Below are 18806 nucleotides of genomic sequence, written 5' to 3' on the forward strand. Positions count from 1 at the left end.
GTTGTATTGAGCGTGGAAGTGTATGGAGCAGTGTATGAGTGAGTAATGGTGATTGTGTGTTGTGTTGAGCAAATGGTCCTGGAGGAAGGAGGGTGCAGGTGGCACCAGGTGTGATTGCACAGGTGTGCAAGTGAACAGGTGTATGGAGCAGTGTATGAGTGAGTAATGGTGATTGAGTGTTGTGTTGAGCAAATGGTCCAGGAGGAAGGAGGGTGCAGGAAGCACCAGGAGTGATGGCACAGGTGTGCAAATACAGGTGAGTATGGAGTATGGAATGTATGGTATGGAGTGAGTATGGTGGAAACTGTGGAGTGGAGTGGATGGTGCGAAGGTGTGTGTGGGGAGAGTGGACCCTTATCACGAATACCCGGGGAGGGTAGTTTAAGAGTTAGGTAGAGGGAGTAGGTAAATTGTGGTTGGATATTGGCATCTGTGGTGCGTGGTGGAAGAATGGTGTTTGGATGGGTGCATTAGTGACGTGGAAATGGCAGGGGCGTGTGGCCTGTTAGTGTGTGTAGTTTAATGGGCACTCCGCCACTGTTAGGATGTTGGCCAGGTGAGGCCGCAGGTGGGCTCTGGGAGCCGTTAGAGTTGTGGATGGGGCCTGAGGATCCGGAGGACGGACCCGGGTAGCCCAGTGCCAGAGAGGGCACCAAGTGGGGAGAGCGCCAGAGGGCCTTCCCCAGGTAGATAGGTAGGGGTAAGGAGCAGGTAAGCTCGGAGGAAACTGCAGTGGTGGAGGTGTGCAGGTGGGTAGACCTGCTGGGAGAGCCACACGACCCAGTCCTGAAATTGTGCAAAGGCACAGGGAGTTGAATCGGGGGAGTGAGACCCCAAATTGAGGAAGCACCACAGTTTGGTCAATGGGAATTGGTTCTTAAAACTGCATAGAGTGTAAGATGGCCAATGGATTGGCAGGGAAAGACCCCGGGTAGTGTAAAGTGTATTAAAGTCATTTAGAGGATAGTTAGGATTGATATCTCCTCGCACCATCTACATCCACTCGCCTGAGGTGACAGAACTCCACACCATGCCATGTTTTTATTATTTGTTTGTGCAAATGTTTGGAATGTGAGACGCATCATGACGTGGGTGTGACATTGTGGTGATGTACCATCTCTCCCTCCTTATGAGGATTGATGATGAATTGGTGATGGCAAATTTTAGACAATGGGATTGTGACGAATTTGGAGTAGGGTAAATATTGGGAGGACGTGACGGTAACGACAATTAGTAAGGGTGTAGATTTTTGTAAATATGGGGTAAGGGCAAGGGTAGAGTAGGTAACAGGGGGGGTGACGTATGGTAGGGACGAGCTTTTCTCCGCTCAGTCTTCAGACGCACCTCACTCTGCATTGCCTTCGTTGATGTGTACCCTTGTGACCTTACCCCTCACTCACCTGTCTTCTCTGTCTTCCTTCCCCGACCCATGGATCGTGCTCTCTGGGCACTGAGGGGAGCATGCGGGAGTTTGCCATTGTGTGCCCAAATCCCCGCAACCAGCTGCCTGCATCCACGCACCACTTATGAACCACATGTCTGTGGCTGAGCACCACTCATGGACCCCACGGGTTGGGGCATGGCCCCTGTGCTGGGACCGGCCACGATGGCCCAAAATCTTGCTTGCGGACCCGGTGAGGTGGCACCAAGCCCACAGGTGAACCACCCATAGTCGGCCCCTGTGGGCCATAAATAAAAATGGACACGTTCTGTGCTTTTTATATCCACCAAATAGGCCGCCAGTAAGAAGAACAAGTTGACAACATCATGAAGAACAATGGCCAGCAGAGGGAGCCGAAGAGGAAGACCACCAACAGGGTTTTGTTATTTTGAACTGTGGTGACTGTGCACTGACTGGTGCTTTATGATGGTCTTTATGGTGGTCTTTATTGGTGCTGGTGCGTTGATGCAGCGCAGGCTGTCTCCCCCCCCCCCCCCCCCCCCAAAAAGAAAAATCACAGGTCCTGGGTTGCGTTTTGTAAATACAATTAGCATCACTTGTAAATAATGCTCCCCACCGTACATGTTTAGTTTGAAAACCATTCCGCAATTCGGTTATCCTGTGGGCGTGAATCTGTTAGGTAGGGTGCAATGCAGCAGAGGGACATACTTATTTGTGTTTTAAAACTGTCACACTCAGGGTCAGGTTAATTGTAGAGGGAACTACACCTACGTGTCACACTAAGTAAAGTTTTATAGGCCCGGGATGTGCCTGGAGGATGAGGGTGCAGTGTTGCGGATTTGAGAATCCTGTTTGTAAATATGCCCTCTAGTAATTATTGTAAATACCTCCGTTTTGTGTGTAAAGGTCAAAGGTCGTCCCCTTAGTTAGTCCATCGCATGCACGTAGAAAATCATATACCCTTCTAAATAGTTATTTCCTTATTATGTGTATTAGCTTAATGCTCTGTTTCCCATTAATTGACACTGCATTGCACCGAATCAGATAAGATAGAATCCCCTTTCAATTGCCACCATAACACGCATTTGCCGGCAGCGTTCGCTGCCCTTTGGGTGGGGTTATTGGCATCACCTTCACCCCAAGACTCCATTGAACATGAGGTCATCTCGGAGCAGAAGGTGGGAGGAGTCAGCAAAGTGCCAGGAACAAGGCGTGGCTTTGCCAACGCCTCCTCAAGGGGCAGGATCGGTGAGCCCTCGCGACCAATCAAGGCCGAGGCGAGCTCACCGATGGGCGTTGCCAACAGGCGGCGGCTTGATCGCCACGCGCCTCATAAAAGGGGGTGGGGAAGGACTGCGGAGATGCGAGGGATGCGTGAGATGAGTCACAGGAGCGTTGGGACCCCCAGGACTCACGTCGGTCAGTCGCGGACGAGGGGATTAATCCCCCTTGGTAGAAAAGGGGCCAACGTTGAGATCCGTAACAATATATTTAACTTTTAACCCTTTGAGAACGGGATTTTTTTTTGATAAAAATACCCCCAGTACGGGATTAATTTGGCATTTTGGTACGGGAATGCAACCACGTACTGACGATCTATTTATAGGTATAGTCGATGACGTGTAGTAACGTCATCCGTACACAAAACCTTTTCGCGGGTTGCGGCACTGGATGTCATCCGTACTCAAAGGGTTAAAGGAAGAAGGCGCTTCCAAGCAGAATGTAAAACTAGATCTACTCCGCAAATTTGAGCAAATAAGCAAGAGCAGACCCGGTCTTGCTCGATGTTTCACTGGCTTCACAGCAAGCTTCCTCAGGCCAATAGACCACAAGCCAATCTTCCTGAACATCCAGATCCACAAATAGAGGGACAGGTGGTCGGAACGTGGTCATGGGCACCTTGATGGATGAGGACACGTCGGACCGGACAATGGAACGGAATTGGCAGTGTGTGAATTATCAGACATGCGAGCCAACGATTGATTAATATGATGTGTCCAGGTAACACCGGCAGAAGTAGAAACAAAATAGTTAGCCGGTCCAAAAACTCGGATCACAGTAGCCGGTACCAATTTCTGTCCAATTTCTGTCGGTGTAAATAGTCTCGCACCAAAACCGACTGGTCCACTGTAAACGAGTGAACATTGGTCGCCATAACAACTGCCAGTGTGAAAGGTCGAAGCAAATCCAGCCGTGACCGCAAATGTCGGCCATACATGCGGAATGTATGCGTTTCCTGTGTAGCAGAATGCACCAAATTACAATAGGCGTGCAAAAACACATCGACCCTACTCTGCACAGATCGTACCACTTGGCCCCTACGCAAGGGCAAGGCATGTTTCAAACCGTTCACAAATGACTCGGCTTGGCCATTTGTAGCTGAGTGGTAAGGTGCCAACTCAGGTGTTTGATACCACCATGCATGAACACACCTCAGATACAAACTGTGGGCCATTGTCCAAAACTAAAATCTCCAGAACACCTCTGTTCACAAAAAATGCTCTGCAATGCTCCACCAGGTTCTCTGCTGAGATGGACTGCATAATAGCTACTTCTGGCCACCACATAACACAACCTTGAGCGAAAGACAGCTCGGATGCATGCGACACATGTGCAGCATCTCGAACTTCACCTCCAACAAACATCTCGACGCAGCATGCAAGTCAGCGGAGCAAGCTCAGTGCTTAGTTTGCTGACATACCTCTGGTAATACTGAGCAAGCCCAATGAAGGAACAAAGCTGAACTTTGTCACTTGGGCTGGGCTTGTCGGCTGTAGCGTCGACTTTCTGAGGGGCTTTCAACAGCCAGTCTGGGATGATAACATGGCCCAGGTACTGCACTCACTTCTGAAAGAATAAACATTTGTCTTTGTTTAGGCTGAGACCCTGAGCAGCTAACTTATACATCACCTTTTCAATGTTCTCAAGATGCTGTTCGGCCATGGTGCCAATTATGAGGATGTCATCCAAGTAGCATTGTGCTGGAATGTCGGCACAAAGACAGTCCATAGCTTTCTGCCACATTGCCGGAGCTGAAGATATGCCGAAACAAAGATGGGTATACTGGTACATACCCTAACATGTATTGATAATAAGGAAGTAACGATCATCTGGTGCAATTTCGAGATGGAAGTATGCATCACACAAGTCCAACTTCGTGATATACCAACTCCCCACCAACTTCAAATATATCTCGTTAATGGATGACAGTGGATACTGCTCCACACAGAGGTTGGGGTTAACAGTCGCTTTAAAATCACCACACAGGCGAATACCTCCATGCCCAGGCCCAATAGAACTTGGTGTTTTTCCAAGATACGCTCAAACTGGTCCAACTAAGGAGAGATTGGTCCAGAACTATCAACCACATGCAGAGGCAACACTGCTTGCTGTTCCCGATAATGAAGCATGACATCCATCAAACCTCATGGTTTGATCAACTCCCCAGTGTAGGTACGAAGGGTAGTGTGTACTGAGGCTAACGGATGTTTCACCACCAGGTTCAGCTTTCATTTGGGTAATCCTTGGGGAATAGTAAATAGCAATATTAATTGAATCCAGTAACTCAACATATTTCTGTCATTCTCAGGGTCTTGTACCCCCAGCTCAGTCTTTCCGTGTTCACGGAGGCTGTCTGACGTGACAATATGTATATATACGGTATATACAGTGTACACAGTATATATGTACATTGTACAGTGTATAATATATATATATATATATACTCGTATATATATATAAGTCAGGTGAAATATCTACTTCTGGCTTTTTTTAAGTCCGTGGAATACACAGAACCTGTCCACGACAAGCAAACAGCTTGTTAGCTGCTGCAATGCTGCCAGCAATATCACTCAGCCAATCATTTTTATTTAGCAATGTGAGCCAAACCCTTTGGAAGGAAATCCAAGCATGGATGCATTTCTGGCTCAGTGGCCTTCATCAGCATGGAGTGGACTCCTCTCAAGCGTTTAGCTCGCAATATTCTGTCTGTCTTAAATGTCGCATAGTACCTCTTCATTGAAAGTCGCTATTTTGCTATTACAACTAGTTCAGCTATTTCAAGTGTAGTATCCTTTTTCCTCACTGCAAAAATCCTCGTAAACTGTGTAATGGGTGCCCATAAATAGGGTGGATGCATGGTAGGCGCCCCTTACTTGTGAGAACCTTTGCAGCAATGCTGATGTGGCGCAACGGTTAATGGTCACCATTCCAGTTTGGGTTACAAAAAATATTTACTCCGACTTCCAATGGCAGATAGAAAGTGCAAAAAAAATCCTTGAGGGAAATAGAAAGCGAGAAGGCAATGCAAAAAAAAAGCCAGAAGGCTCTAAGGAAAATTAGGATGAGATGGGGAGTTGGGAGGAGATAGTAAGACAGGATGCTGAGAGGTTGAGGAAACAAATGCACCAAAAGGTGCTGAGAGCTAACGAAGGGAGCACTACGATTGTTCACGACGGTCTATACGTCCTGCATCAATGACTGTGAAGTCTGTCCAAACCTGTGATCACCAGCTCAGATTGAAGGATTCCGCAGAGTGAAAATGATGGAGGGACTGGGAGGGGAATAAGGGAGATGAATGGTCAGGTCCCAATGAGTTTTCTGGGATACAGCTCGGCAACCCTCGTCTTCATCCTTCCTGTCCTTCCTTTCATTTTTCAGTGGTTCTCAACCCATGGCCCAATCAGCACACTGCTGTGCCCCAAGTGACCTCCTGTTTAAAAAAAGTAAAGATGCGGCGAGTTTTTTTTTCTTGAACCAAAATTTGTGTCGTAACCAATGAGCGTGCTCTAAAAAGTCACGTGCCTTGGGTACAAGTGCCTCACAAATCAAAACTCATACATCGTGCAACCTCGCAAAATGAGTCTTGAAATTGATTATTTACAGGGTTACAGATAAAAGACAAAATAATAGTAGGGTACAGATACCACATACAAAACATTTTTAAATGGATACACAGAAAGTATAAGTTGTGTGGGTGAGGTCCACGTAACACACCAAGAGCTGCAAGTGCGGCCTATTATGGCAAATAGGTTGCGAGCCACTGATCCAGAGCATCCTCTCTGCACCTTCACTTCTGTTTCCTTTCCCTTTCGACCATTTCTTTCCACCGCAAATTTGGTCTGCCCCTTTCCCGTTTATATAAATGAAGGGGCAAATTATTTAAGTTTGGCTTTTCCAAAATTTTGCTTTTTTTGCATCTTGCAGGGCCACGTCAGTCTTAGTATTCATCTTTCTCCATCAAGGACAGAAAGCACACATGGAGGACGTGATCCACACATTCAAGATTTCAGCAAAACGGTGAAAAATCTCTTGCATCTGAGCACTCCCTTGTGCTCTCAAATTCAAATTTGCCATCAGCGGAAGCACTTTTAGAAAATGGCTTTGGCAGCAAAGCATTGGTGTCAAATGATTGCTATTAATGAATCACAATGGGTTATTTGTCTGGAATGAAATGCTGATATTGGCAACAATCTTCTGCATTGGGTTACAGCCTGATTCAACTCAAACAGAGCATTTGTTTACAATAAGTTAATTAATCATTTTCGCAATAATTATTCCAATGACTATTAGGATTCTTAATATAATTATTTATTTACTCCATATTAATTTATCAGAAGCTAGACTCAAGAAGATATGAGGGTTGAAAAAAAGTCTGAAAAATTTATTTACAGTATAAAATTTTAAAGAATGAAGAAAAAAAACAACAACTAGAAAGCATCTGAAAATGCAAAGCCCGTCCGTGTCCGCTTTGTTTTCAGATGTCTTCTTCTTCTTTTTCCGTATACTAAACATCACGAAAACAGTTAAAACTAGATTGGCATTCGGTAGAGAGCAAACCTCCACCAGGATCAATTGTTTATGTTTTGTATCCCATTAAGAGGTCGGATCCGGATCCAGACCTTAACCAAAATCGAGTCAGCTTGTTCTTGTCGCCTAACCCACTCATCCACCTAGTTTTGTCATAATCCATCCACAACCTTTTTTGATGTCGTGCTCTTCACCAAAATCATAATCCAACATGGATCCGGCTCTTCACCAAAATCTAGTCGTTTCGTCCTTGTCACCGACACAACATCTCCACTAAATTTCGTCCAAATCCATCCACAACTTTTTGAGATATATTGTTCACAAGTAGATAGACTGAGGGGGTGAAAACATGACCTGCATCCACTTTCGGTGGTGGAGGTAAAAAATACAAAATGAAAATTGATGATTTGATGTAGCCTTGACCTTTGACCTTTTGATCCAAAAAAGAAAAAACAATCAGCTTCTAGCTTTTGATTGGTGATCCAATTCTGTGACCCAAAATGCAAATTCTTTAAATTTCAGGTCAATTGGATGAAACATGACAATTTTATGCATTCTTGACCTTTGACCTTTTAATGTAAAAAAACAAACAAAAAAAACAATATTGGCTTGTAGTTTTTGATTGGTGAACCAATTCTGTGACCTGATATGCAAATTCTTTAAATTTCAGCTCAATTGGATAAAACAACAATTTTATGCAATCTTGACCATTGACCTTTAGATCTAAAAAAAAACACAATTGGCTTCTAGCTTTTGATTGGTGAAGCAATACAGTGACCCAATATGCAAATTCGATTTTTTTTTAGGTCAACTGGATGAAAATTGATGATTTTATGTGATACTGACCTTTGACCTTTCTACAAAATTATGAATTTGTCTTCTCCATATTCTCCAAATGACAAATCACATGTCCTTCTCCAAATTTTGATGACAAAAGCTCAAATGGTAAAAAGGTTACGGCACACACACACACACACACACACACACACACACACACACACACACACACACACACACACACACACACACACACACACAGAAGTGATTGCAAAACCCCATCTCCCGCTGCGTCGGGGACAGGCTAATTATACTGTATCATTATAATGATAATCTACAAGGTTGTTTCCACTATTTCAAGACAACTTGTACTTGTGATATATTGTGCTCAGATATGTAAATGTTTCAGTAAAATAAACATCACTTGTTTATTTTAAAATCACCTTGGAAATGAAAGCGAAAGGAACCATGATGGTGAGGCCGTCGACTGCGAAACCGCACCAGCATCTGATTGGTAAAACTTCGTACAACCTGACCCTCAACAAGTAGTGTCTGATTGGCCAGCACCGTGACCTTTGACCCAGGGCCGAGACCTTCCACTAACAGCTCCTCATCAGGGAACAGGTGTAGGCTTTTCAGCTGGTGGGAAAAAAGGAGAGCCAAAGTCAATTGCCTAAGGTAGAGATCACATCTCACTCATTTCTCCACAATATAAATGTTGCTTCTCACCCAAATACACACTGCATTGTCCATAATGTCTTACACATACATTGTTATACCATGTGATTATCGTTCATTCAGTGATACATGCTACACCGTACATCAACATCCAGTCTTGCCAGCAATTTTTACCATAAACCTTAAATATAGTAACGATTCCTATGAGAGTGAAGAATTGAACCTTTGGAATCAGCCTTATATCACTCCTCTCTGTGCATGTGCAGTCGGGACAAATTCAGAGATAAACAAAGCACTGTTAAACGGCAGGTTTGCTTTCCGATTCATGTTGAGATTAATGTTCAAAACATACCATTCAATTTAAATATGTTGTTCTTCGATCATAAACTGACGCTTGTAGACAGACATAAGGACTTCGCGTGTGCAGGGTAATCACAAAGGATGGGAAGAAAGAGGAGAGAGAGAGGAGAGAGAGAGGGGAGAGAGAGAGGAGAGAGAGAGGGGAGAGAGAGAGGAGAGAGAGAGGGGAGAGAGAGAGAGATGAGAGAGAGGAGAGAGATGAGAGAGAGGAGAGAGAGGAGAGAGAGAGAGGAGAGAGAGGAGAGAGAGGAGAGAGAGGAGAGAGAGAAGAGAGAGATGAGAGAGAGGAGAGAGAGGAGAGAGAGAGGAGAGAGAGAGGAGAGAGAGAGAGGAGAGAGAGGAGAGAGAGGAGAGAGAGGAGAGAGAGGAGAGAGAGAGGAGAGAGAGGAGAGAGAGGAAGAGAGAGGGGAGAGAGAGAGGAGAGAGAGAGAGAGAGAGAGAGAGAGACTTTGACTTTTGTATACCTTAAACAAGGTTAAAAAAAACAGACATAGGCAACGAACAACAATCATAAAATTTTACATAAAATAAATAGTAAGTACACCTTTAAAATGAAAAGGTGAGATCATTATAGACTACTTTACACAGTATGTTCTTGTAACACCATTTTTGCTTTAAAATATCTAATTTATTTTAGTTTTGGTAAAAAATAAAACTCTGCACGTAGCCTGGCCACAGTAAGGGCCTTAAAAACTGTTAAAACATTGTAGCCAGCATCAGGGTTGGCAAGAAGCAAGAAGTTTTGCTTTCCTTGTTTTACAAATTGCTAGCTTCCCTTCAGCTATTAAAAAATTGGTGAGCACAGATACGGCAGCATTTTTAGGATTCAATGGCAAACCAAAAATAAACATACGTATAGAAAAATAAACATTCATATGGCACCACAATTGTGACAACAAAGTAAAAAGTGGGGTCAGCCTTGCACAGTCAACATAAGCATGATGTACATCTTCAGAGGCCGTACAAAAGGGGGCATGGAACCGAATTTATAACACTAAAACGGTGTAATAAAACATTGGTAGGTAAAATCATATGTACAATTCTCCAACCAGTCCGTTTTACAATCGGTGGGGCATACATTGTGACCCATTGTGGGCAAGGGGGAGACCCCGGCGGGAGCCTCCCTGTCCATCGGGATCCAAACCTATCTTTGCACATGTAAGGATGCCTAATGGCAACACAGAGGTGGTACAGGCACTTTTTTGCAGCACTAGGAAGTGGAGAGGAAGACAGGCACACAGATTCTGTTAAGGCCGCTGATGATATTTGCACCTGATGAAGGGAGAGAACATGCATTGCAGGGTCATTGTTGTTGGCATCAAAATGGAGTCCCAGACCTCTGAAGGTATGCAACACTTCTTGAATAAGCTGAGAGACAGATCGTACAGAGCGCATTCCAACAGCGGTTGCAATATGTCCTGCTGAGTGCCACGTTTCATTCCGGTTATTCTGCAGGTCTCGTACGACATGCACATCAGAACTTGTGAAACAATGCACATAAGCACGTGATCGAGGTATGTTGGGGAAAAGTGCATTGTAAAAGATAGGCTCGTCGAGGAAGTTGTTGGTGTTGTAATGAGCCATATCTCGGTGCACCACGAGAGGTTGCCAGGCTTGCAGCAAGTCTTGGTAGAACACAGGCAATGGTGAGATGTCAACATGTTGCAGGTCCATGAGAAAAAGTTCCTTGGTGAAATCAAGCATGCCAGCCATTTTCAACAGGTAGTTGGCTATGAGTCGCCACGGCAGCAAAGTGAGAAAAAGAAAACAATGAACAGTGGCGACTCAAAAAGCCATTCGTCGGCTGACAATGTCAATGAGACCATGGCCACCTTCTGCCAATGGCAGGTGGTAAAGGACTTCAGGCTTGACCCAATGCTTTCCACCCCAGAAGAAATCAAGCAGATTTCTGGATTGTCAACAACAGTGTTTCAGGAGGGCACAAAGCAATCATTTTGTGCCACAAGGAAGCCACTACATTATTAATTATTACTAAGGCACGTCCCCTGTACGACAATGTAGATAATATTCCTCTCCACTTGACTAGTCTGTTATCAATTTTATTAACTGCATTAACCCAGTTCTTTGCCATGAAAGCTAGAGTGCCAATGTACACACCTATATAATGGATGCCTTCCTTCTCCCACTGCAAACCTCTGGGAAGAGAAGGCAAACCAACAGCAGGGGTATAGCCAATCCATAAAGCTTTACATTTGTTCCAATTTACTGCAGTTGTGCATGCCGAAGAAAACTTTTCCAAATTGTTTAGTAGCATGGTGACATCATCACTGCTACGCACCACAACACACACATCATCAGCATATGCTGAAGTAACATTTGGCCTTTCGGTTGGCATCACAGGGAAACCTGGTAAGCTAGCACGAAGGCAAATTAGTCGAGGTTCAATGAAGAGAGAGTCGAGAATGCCCGATAAAGGATACCCTTGGCGGACTCCTCTTTCAACCGTTAGTGGTGCACATAAACTGTTATTGACTTTATTGATGCTAAAAACATGATTGTACAGCAATGAAACGTGAGAAATAAAGGCTGCCCCAAAACCAAACTGTTTTAAAGTATGAAAAACACATCCATGGCTAATCGTATCAAATGCTTTCTCTTGGTCAAGTAAAAACAAGCCAGCATTCCGTTTTTGTGAAGCACAGATATCTCACAAGTCCCGAATTAAAAAAAATTTTTATCATGAATTGACCGATTTAAAATACAAAAAGATTGATCAAAGTGTATTAAAAAAACTAAGAAGGTGCTTTATGCGGTTTACAAGGACTTCGGAAAGGATTTTGTAATCCGCACAAAGCAGGGAGATAGGTCACCAATTTTGTAAAGACTGTAAGTCTCCTTTCTTCGGGATAAGGCACACAATTGCACGGCGACAACTTAGAGGTAAAACACCCTCAAGTAAACTATACTTAAAAACATCTAAAAGTGTCAGACCGAGCAAGTCCCAGAATGTTTTGTAAAATTCCACAGGTAAACCATCAAAGCCAGGTGCTTTATGATCATTAAGGCTATTAAAAGTTTGTCTACTATAAAATCTTGTTCTCGAGAGCGCTGCTGTGATTCTTCTAATTGTGGTAGATTTTGGGTAAAATCAAACATTTCTTGTTCATTACTTTTCTTTGCAGGAAAAAAAAAATACCTAAAAAAGTCTCTGATAAAACATTTCAACTGAGCATTCTTCTCAATAATTTGTCCATTTGAATGTGAGCCTAGCAGCAAACGATTAGGCTTTGTGGTTTTTTCAAAGTTAAAAAAGTCTTTACAACAGTTTCTGAGGTAGATAGACCTTTTACTCAGAGTCATGTTAGCACTCCGAGAGCATCATCTTTAGTTAAAACATTCAGTGGGGCTTGTTTCTCGTGAAGCTGATGGCATAGTACATCCTCATCAATGTTAATCGTGTTTTCTTGCAAGTCAAGAATTTCTTTCTTTAAAATGCATATCCTGGCTTGCGATGAACAGTTTGCGACGGAGGATTACATGGCCGTTCAGAATCACAAACATTTTGCATTAGTGAAATTATTCTGATATTGCTGGCAGAAGACTCGGATTTGTGCTTTTACATAATCCCACCATTGGCAAAGATTGGAGAAATCATTTCGTGATTCTAGAATCCGAAGCCAGAAATTCTTAAAAGATAGTTTAAAAAAGGAATCATTTAAAAGAAGAATATTAAAAGACCAATGAGAAGTATGCCTCTGAGGGTTAGGGAAAGAAAGACGCCTTTTAATTTTAAAATGGTCAGAAAACCCGGAAGGAGTAATATCAGTAAAACTAACAAGGTTTAAAAAAGAGAAGCTGATATAAAATGTATCAAGCCTTGCAAGTGACAAGTTGTTTAACAGGCAACGACACCAAGTAAATTGCTGAGTGTTCCCATGCTGTAGTCGCCAAACATCACCAAGATCATTTCGAGACAGAAGTGCAGACAGAGGCCTAGCACTAGCTGGATGGGGTTCAGGGCTGTTCCGATCTTTGGATGGGTCTAATGTACAATTAAAATCACCACCTAAGCACAAAAGGGTTTCAGGGGCAAGATGATGAAGGAAGGTAAAGGATTCAATGATTCAATAAAGAAAGCCGTCCTGACTGTGCAGTCACTTGGGGCATAAACATTGACGATTATATATCATCCGATGATTATTATTAAAAAATTCAATGGAAGCCAGATATCCAGAGGGGCAGAAAAAGGGGAAAGAGAAGGGACATCATTAACGTCATTACATGATACTTTTGAGATGACAAGTGACTCAGAGGAGGGACAATCTGATGGCACAGAAGTGCATGGGACCTGTGTTGTGGGGCAAGTACCTGTGACCACCTGAGCAAAGGAACGAAGGGCTGCTGAAGCAGCCAGAATTTTAGATCCAGGTTCAGCAGTGCTTTGAGATGGTGAAAGAGGCCTTATGGTGCTTTTGTTTGTAACAGCAGGAGTAGGTGCTTCATTTGAAGCTGCTGGTTCTGCATTGGTAGCGTTACCTGAGGAAGGTTGGAAGTTGTTGGGTTGAGGGACCTTTGTTAACACCTTGATTCGGCATGTCTCTGGGACACGATCTTTTTACATGGCCGAACTCACCACAACCAAAACACACAACGGTTTCTGTATTGACATACCCCATGTAAGTATGCCCAGCGATTTTGAAGGGAAGTATTGCCTGAAACGTGGAAACACGCGCAGGTAAAATCATGTACAGAATTCGACAAAACGACATAATGTGCTTGAGTTTGTTGTTTTGACTACAAAACGGAATCATTGTTATCGGGGACCCAACCGTTGCATATTTTTTTCAATTGGGATACGATTTGTTTGCCTTTAACAAAAGGGGGGTAAATTTGAAATCACAACTTTTTTGCAGGAGTGTCCAGGGGGAAAAAGGGAACGTAAATATCGAGGTCAAAAAAAACCCCTGCGCTCCACGACTTGAGCGACCATCCGGACTTGTGAAACGAAAAAAACAAGACGTTTGTTCATGCGTGAAACCGCTTTGACATTCTCGATGCCAACGATCTCATCGACAGCAAAGATTAACTTCTCTATGTCGATCTTTGACGGAGGATAAACACAATCCCGTGCTTTCGGGTTAGTGCTTCAAACGAAGCATAACATGAACTTTGACCCGCCATGATTATTCAATGGCCGGATATATGAAAAATAAAACACCGAACACCGTTCAAACTTCAACGGGTCGTGAGAAAATGAGAGCAATCTAAACGAAAAGAAAAAGTATAACAAGTAAAGAAGAAAGGGAAAATAAAAAACAAACACGATAAACTAAGAAGGCCACCAACACTTAAGACTATAGGGAGAGAGAAAGAACAGGAAGAAAGGGAAAAGCAGCACAAAACACAACGCAAACTGACAGAGACCCTGAGCACTGGGAACCTGTGCGGGACACGTATGCAGGAAAGAGAGCAACAGCTGTGGAAGTGGGAGAGGAGAGGAGAGGAGAGGAGAGGAGAGGGGAGGGGCGGGGAGGGGAGGGGAGGGGAGGGGAGAGGAGAGAGAGAGAGAGAGAGACATTTTGTTCCTCTTTATTGCTAGGAATCCTTGTGTACAAGGGAAATCAAACAAATACAGGCAGGTGACTGCAAGGTCAAAAAAGGTAAATTATAAATTCAATGTAAGAACACCATCAACAAGTTCACATAAAGATGCCTTCACGCACCACCGCTGTGAAAATAGCGTACAATCACTGGATATAAAATCAACGTGTGCACGTGATGTGACCAAGGTTTTAAAAAGGTGAGCAACATCAGAAACAGAAAGAGAATCACAAACAATTTGCATTTTGTGTTTCCTTGACAGGTATATAGCAAGCTTTGCTTCAGAGGACAAATAGGGCAATACAATTTCAGAGGGCTAAATTCAGTGAAGATGCTTTCATCTTTATACTGGCATTCATCATTTCATCCGGCATTCCTCTTTACACTGGTGGGAGATGCTAAAACCGCAAAACACAATGAGTAAAAGCTAGGACTAGCCTCCGGATAACACGTGATAAAACTGTAAAAAAAGGGGTGCCAACCTAGAGCAAACGATAAAAATGTGAAAAATGGTTTCTGTAGCACCGCAGAAGGGACACGATTCTGTGTTATCGGAACACATACGGTGAGATAAAACATCGGAGGGTAAAATGTAATGTGCCAGTCGCCACTGCAAGTCTCCGTAGCGTTTGGCGACGGGTACTTTGTACATAGCAAGCCAGTTGATGGAAGTGGAACGAGTAGACTGGAGCATTCTCCTCCAATGTACTTGTGGTTCTGCAGGTCTATCGGGAACAAGGGTTTTAACACACATACAATAAACAGAAGATTTTCCCATCAAATGAAAGGAGGTGAAATCTTGGAAATGAAGCAAAAGCTCTGGAAAGGGATGGTGGGATGAGAGTGGGCCAGCTTCCACCTGTGGAGCCCATTTTAGCCTGGTTTGCTTGAAAAAGAGCAGAATCACAGAAAAAAATCCTCCCATTGACCCAAATGGACGTAACTCCAGTGGCCACAGCGATGTCAGCAGCTGGTTTCCACTTGTAAGGAGGAGGGGTTCTAAAATCTTTAACCTTGGTGCATCCAACGTCAATAAACTTTTGCATAAAGGTGCGATCACTGCAGACCCCTTCAAAAATGGGGTTTAAAAAGCTTGGCTCATTTAAAAACATTTCAAGGTAGTAGTTACGGTGATCACGGCAAACGGTAACCACCTGCCATGCCTCCAGCACACTCCTGTAGAACAGGGGGGCTGATGCAAAATCTACTTTTTTGTGTCAATGAGGAACAGTTCCTGATCGTAGCCGAGTTTCCCTGCCTGCCGAAACAAGCAGTGAGCCAATGCCTTCCACGAGACGTCAGTGTACAGCAGTCGACGAAGCGACAGGAGGTGAAAAGCCATCACTTTGCTGGTAATGGCGATCAGGCCCTGTCCTCCTTCAGCAACAGGTAGGTTTAACACACCAAGTTTGAGCCAGTGCTCCCCCTTCCCCCCCCCCCCCGAAAGAAGTTAATAAAAATAGATTGTAGATTTTATGAATAAAAACCGGGGGCTGCAGTGCCATAAAAACGTGCCAAAGCATTGATGCTGCGAGGTTATTTATAATGAGGGTTCGGCGTCGATACGAGAGTTGACAGAGTAAGCCCTTCCATTTGAGCAGACGCTTCTCAGTTTTATTTATTAGAGATTCCCAGTTTTTCAAAATGAAGTTTTCAGTGCCAAGAAAGACGCCTAGATAAAAAATTCCATCCCATGCCCATTCGAGTTGCTCATGTAGAGACGAAGGAGTTGCGCCATTTTGCGGACCAAGATAGAGAGCTCTGCTCTTTTTCCAATTCACTTTTGCAGAACTTACCAAACTGAATTCTTGAATGCTTTGGACCAAGGCCAAGATGTCCTATCCGAGTGAATGATTGCACAAAGGTCGTCTGCATAAGCAATCACCTTAAACGGGTTCGCTGTCGGTTGGGGAAGGAAACTGAGAAGACGTGCACGCAACCGAACGAGCAAAGGCTCAATCGCGAGAGAGTACAGGAGGCCGGAAAGAGGGCAACCTTGACGAACGCCTCTACTAGCCGGGAAAGGCTGACATAAAATGTTGTTAACTTTTAGGAGACTAAAAGTGTTATTATACAGTAGCTGTACGTGAGAGATAAAAAATTTCCCCAAAACCAAACCCACTTAAAACAGAAAAAAGATAAAAATGATCAATGGTATCAAAGGCCTTTTCTTGATCTAAGAACACCAAGCCAACATTTATTTGTTGGAGAGAACAGATATCAATCATGTCACGCACAATAAATATACTGTCATGAATTGTCCATTTAGGGACACAGTAACATTGAACTAGTTGTATGATCTCCCCAAAAACGGCTTTGAGGCGGTTGGTGAGAGCCTTGGAGAGTATCTTGTAGTCCGCACAAAGCAGTGAAATGGGACGCCAATTGTGTGGTTGCTGAAGGTCTCCCTTTTTGGGGATAAGGGCGAGAACAGCCAAACGGCACCTTAACGGCAGTGAGCCTGATCGTCGGCCGTCCATCAGAACCTCCAGTAGCTCTGGCCCCAGGAGGTCCCAAAAGGTTTTATAAAGTTCTGTACGAATTCCATCCAGGCCTGAGGCCTTACCAGAAGGTAAAGTTTATAGAGCAGCATGGAGTTCCTCCAAAGTTACTTCCTTGTCCAGTTGTAGAAGTGCAGATTCTGACAAGTTGGGTAAGGAAGAAGTCAACATCTATAACTTCGTTGTCGATGTTCCTAGCATGATAAAGTTCAGAGGAGTAGTGTTTAAGTGAGGCTCTGATATCTTTTTGATCATGCGTTATCCTTCCTCCCTTTGTTCTTACTGAAGTTATCTGCTGACTTATCTTTGTTTGAGCTTCCAGTCCAAAAAAGAACTTAGAAGAGGTATCCAGGTGACACAAGTTCTCCATTCGGAGACGAATCAGCGCTCCTCTGGCTTCCTTTGTACAAAGCCCAGCAAGAAGAGCTTTTTTTCTTTGCCAGCAAAAGGTTGGTTCTTTCATCACTGGGGGCCGAGAGGTTGACTGCAAGGATAATATTTCTTTGGAAACCAAGGATTGGAGGGCAGAGTCATATTTGGTATGGTAAAGCTCCACATTGTTGGCAAAAAGATCTTATCTGCACTTTGGCATTGTCCCATCATTGTCCAAGAGGAGTGGGGGAGGGGGGAAGGAAGGTTTACGTTGGAGCAGGGCTTTCCAGAACACACGAAAGGCATCAACAAACAGTTGGTCGTCCAAAAGGCTTGCATTGAAGGTCCAGTAGGCAGCACCACGATTCCGAACTGGTGGGTGAATACGAAGTGAGACCATGTGATGGTCTGATAAGCCACTCGGGACAATGTCCATATTGCTCACAACATTCAAAAAAACACTATTGATGTAAAAACAGTCCTATCTTGCAAGTGATGGGTGGGCGTTTGAACACCGACACCACGTGTATTGGCGGACAGAAAGATTGCTGATTCTCCACTCATTGACAAGGGAATACTTAGACAAAGCTCTCAACAAAGGCACCGTGCTTGCTGGGTGAGGTTCCTCTCCATTAGGATCAACGGCGGAGTCTGTCGTACAGTTGAAATCTCCACCCAAGCAAACAAGTCCTTAAAAAAATCAATGTGTGCAAGAGGAGTTTCCAAATGCGTGTAAAAGGCAAGTCTCTCCGTGCTATCACTCGGCGCGTAGACGTTCAGTACAGTGTGTTTAATACCATTGTGTGTAAAGGTGAGTGAAATCAAATACCCTTTGATAATCTCATTAAAAACAACACTAGGACTGCAAAAGGAAGGTTGTATATAAACAGCTACCCCAGCCCTAGGGTGTTCCAGACTACTAAAAAACCATTTTCCTTTCATTATCCTTTGCCATTCACTTGCACATGAGGAGCTGCATCTTGTTTCTTGTAAAAGCAAAACATCAATGTGATTTGCCCCAACAAACTGCTTAACTTCGGCTTTACGGATGGAAGAGCGTCCCCCATTAATGTTTAAACTCGCTATAGAGAAAGCCATAGAGTTTTTGGGTGTGTCAGAAGCTCGGCCTGTCTACGTCTGCAGCTCCTTCTTTGCTTTAAGGATGCATTTCTGAGGCGATACACTTATGAATCGGTCACGCCAAGCTGTCTGGCTTTAAGGAGCAATCGCTTTGCAGAGATTATAAAGCTGGACAGGTCAGGGAAAAAGTCTTTAATTTTAAAATGTTTCTTGCGATAGGTGTCATGGAGAAACTTTATGATATTGGCAGGTGGAACACTGGGAAC

At 43.8% G+C, this 18806-nt stretch overlaps 1 protein-coding gene across 1 annotated transcript in view; it reads right to left on the reverse strand.

Annotated features, from left to right (window-relative positions):
* The window catches only part of LOC137429413 (seizure 6-like protein), a 155760-nt gene extending 137864 nt beyond the window's left edge, over nucleotides 1–17896 (reverse strand). The window contains exons 1-9 of the mRNA XM_078781054.1: nucleotides 17731–17896; nucleotides 15796–15964; nucleotides 13658–13698; nucleotides 13355–13522; nucleotides 10298–10755; nucleotides 8431–8626; nucleotides 4313–4434; nucleotides 3513–3638; nucleotides 3196–3301 (exon numbers count right to left, since the gene is read on the reverse strand). Of these exons, the coding sequence (XP_078637180.1) occupies nucleotides 3196–3301; nucleotides 3513–3638; nucleotides 4313–4434; nucleotides 8431–8626; nucleotides 10298–10755; nucleotides 13355–13522; nucleotides 13658–13698; nucleotides 15796–15964; nucleotides 17731–17896 (1552 nt within the window). The remainder of the gene's footprint in view (nucleotides 1–3195; nucleotides 3302–3512; nucleotides 3639–4312; nucleotides 4435–8430; nucleotides 8627–10297; nucleotides 10756–13354; nucleotides 13523–13657; nucleotides 13699–15795; nucleotides 15965–17730) is intronic.
* Nucleotides 17897–18806: the final 910 nt, after the last annotated feature.

The sequence above is a fragment of the Myxine glutinosa genome, chromosome 6 (genome assembly GCF_964187855.1).
Source record: "Myxine glutinosa chromosome 6, kmMyxGlut1.1, whole genome shotgun sequence".
In the NCBI taxonomy this organism is placed as follows: domain Eukaryota; kingdom Metazoa; phylum Chordata; class Myxini; order Myxiniformes; family Myxinidae; genus Myxine; species Myxine glutinosa.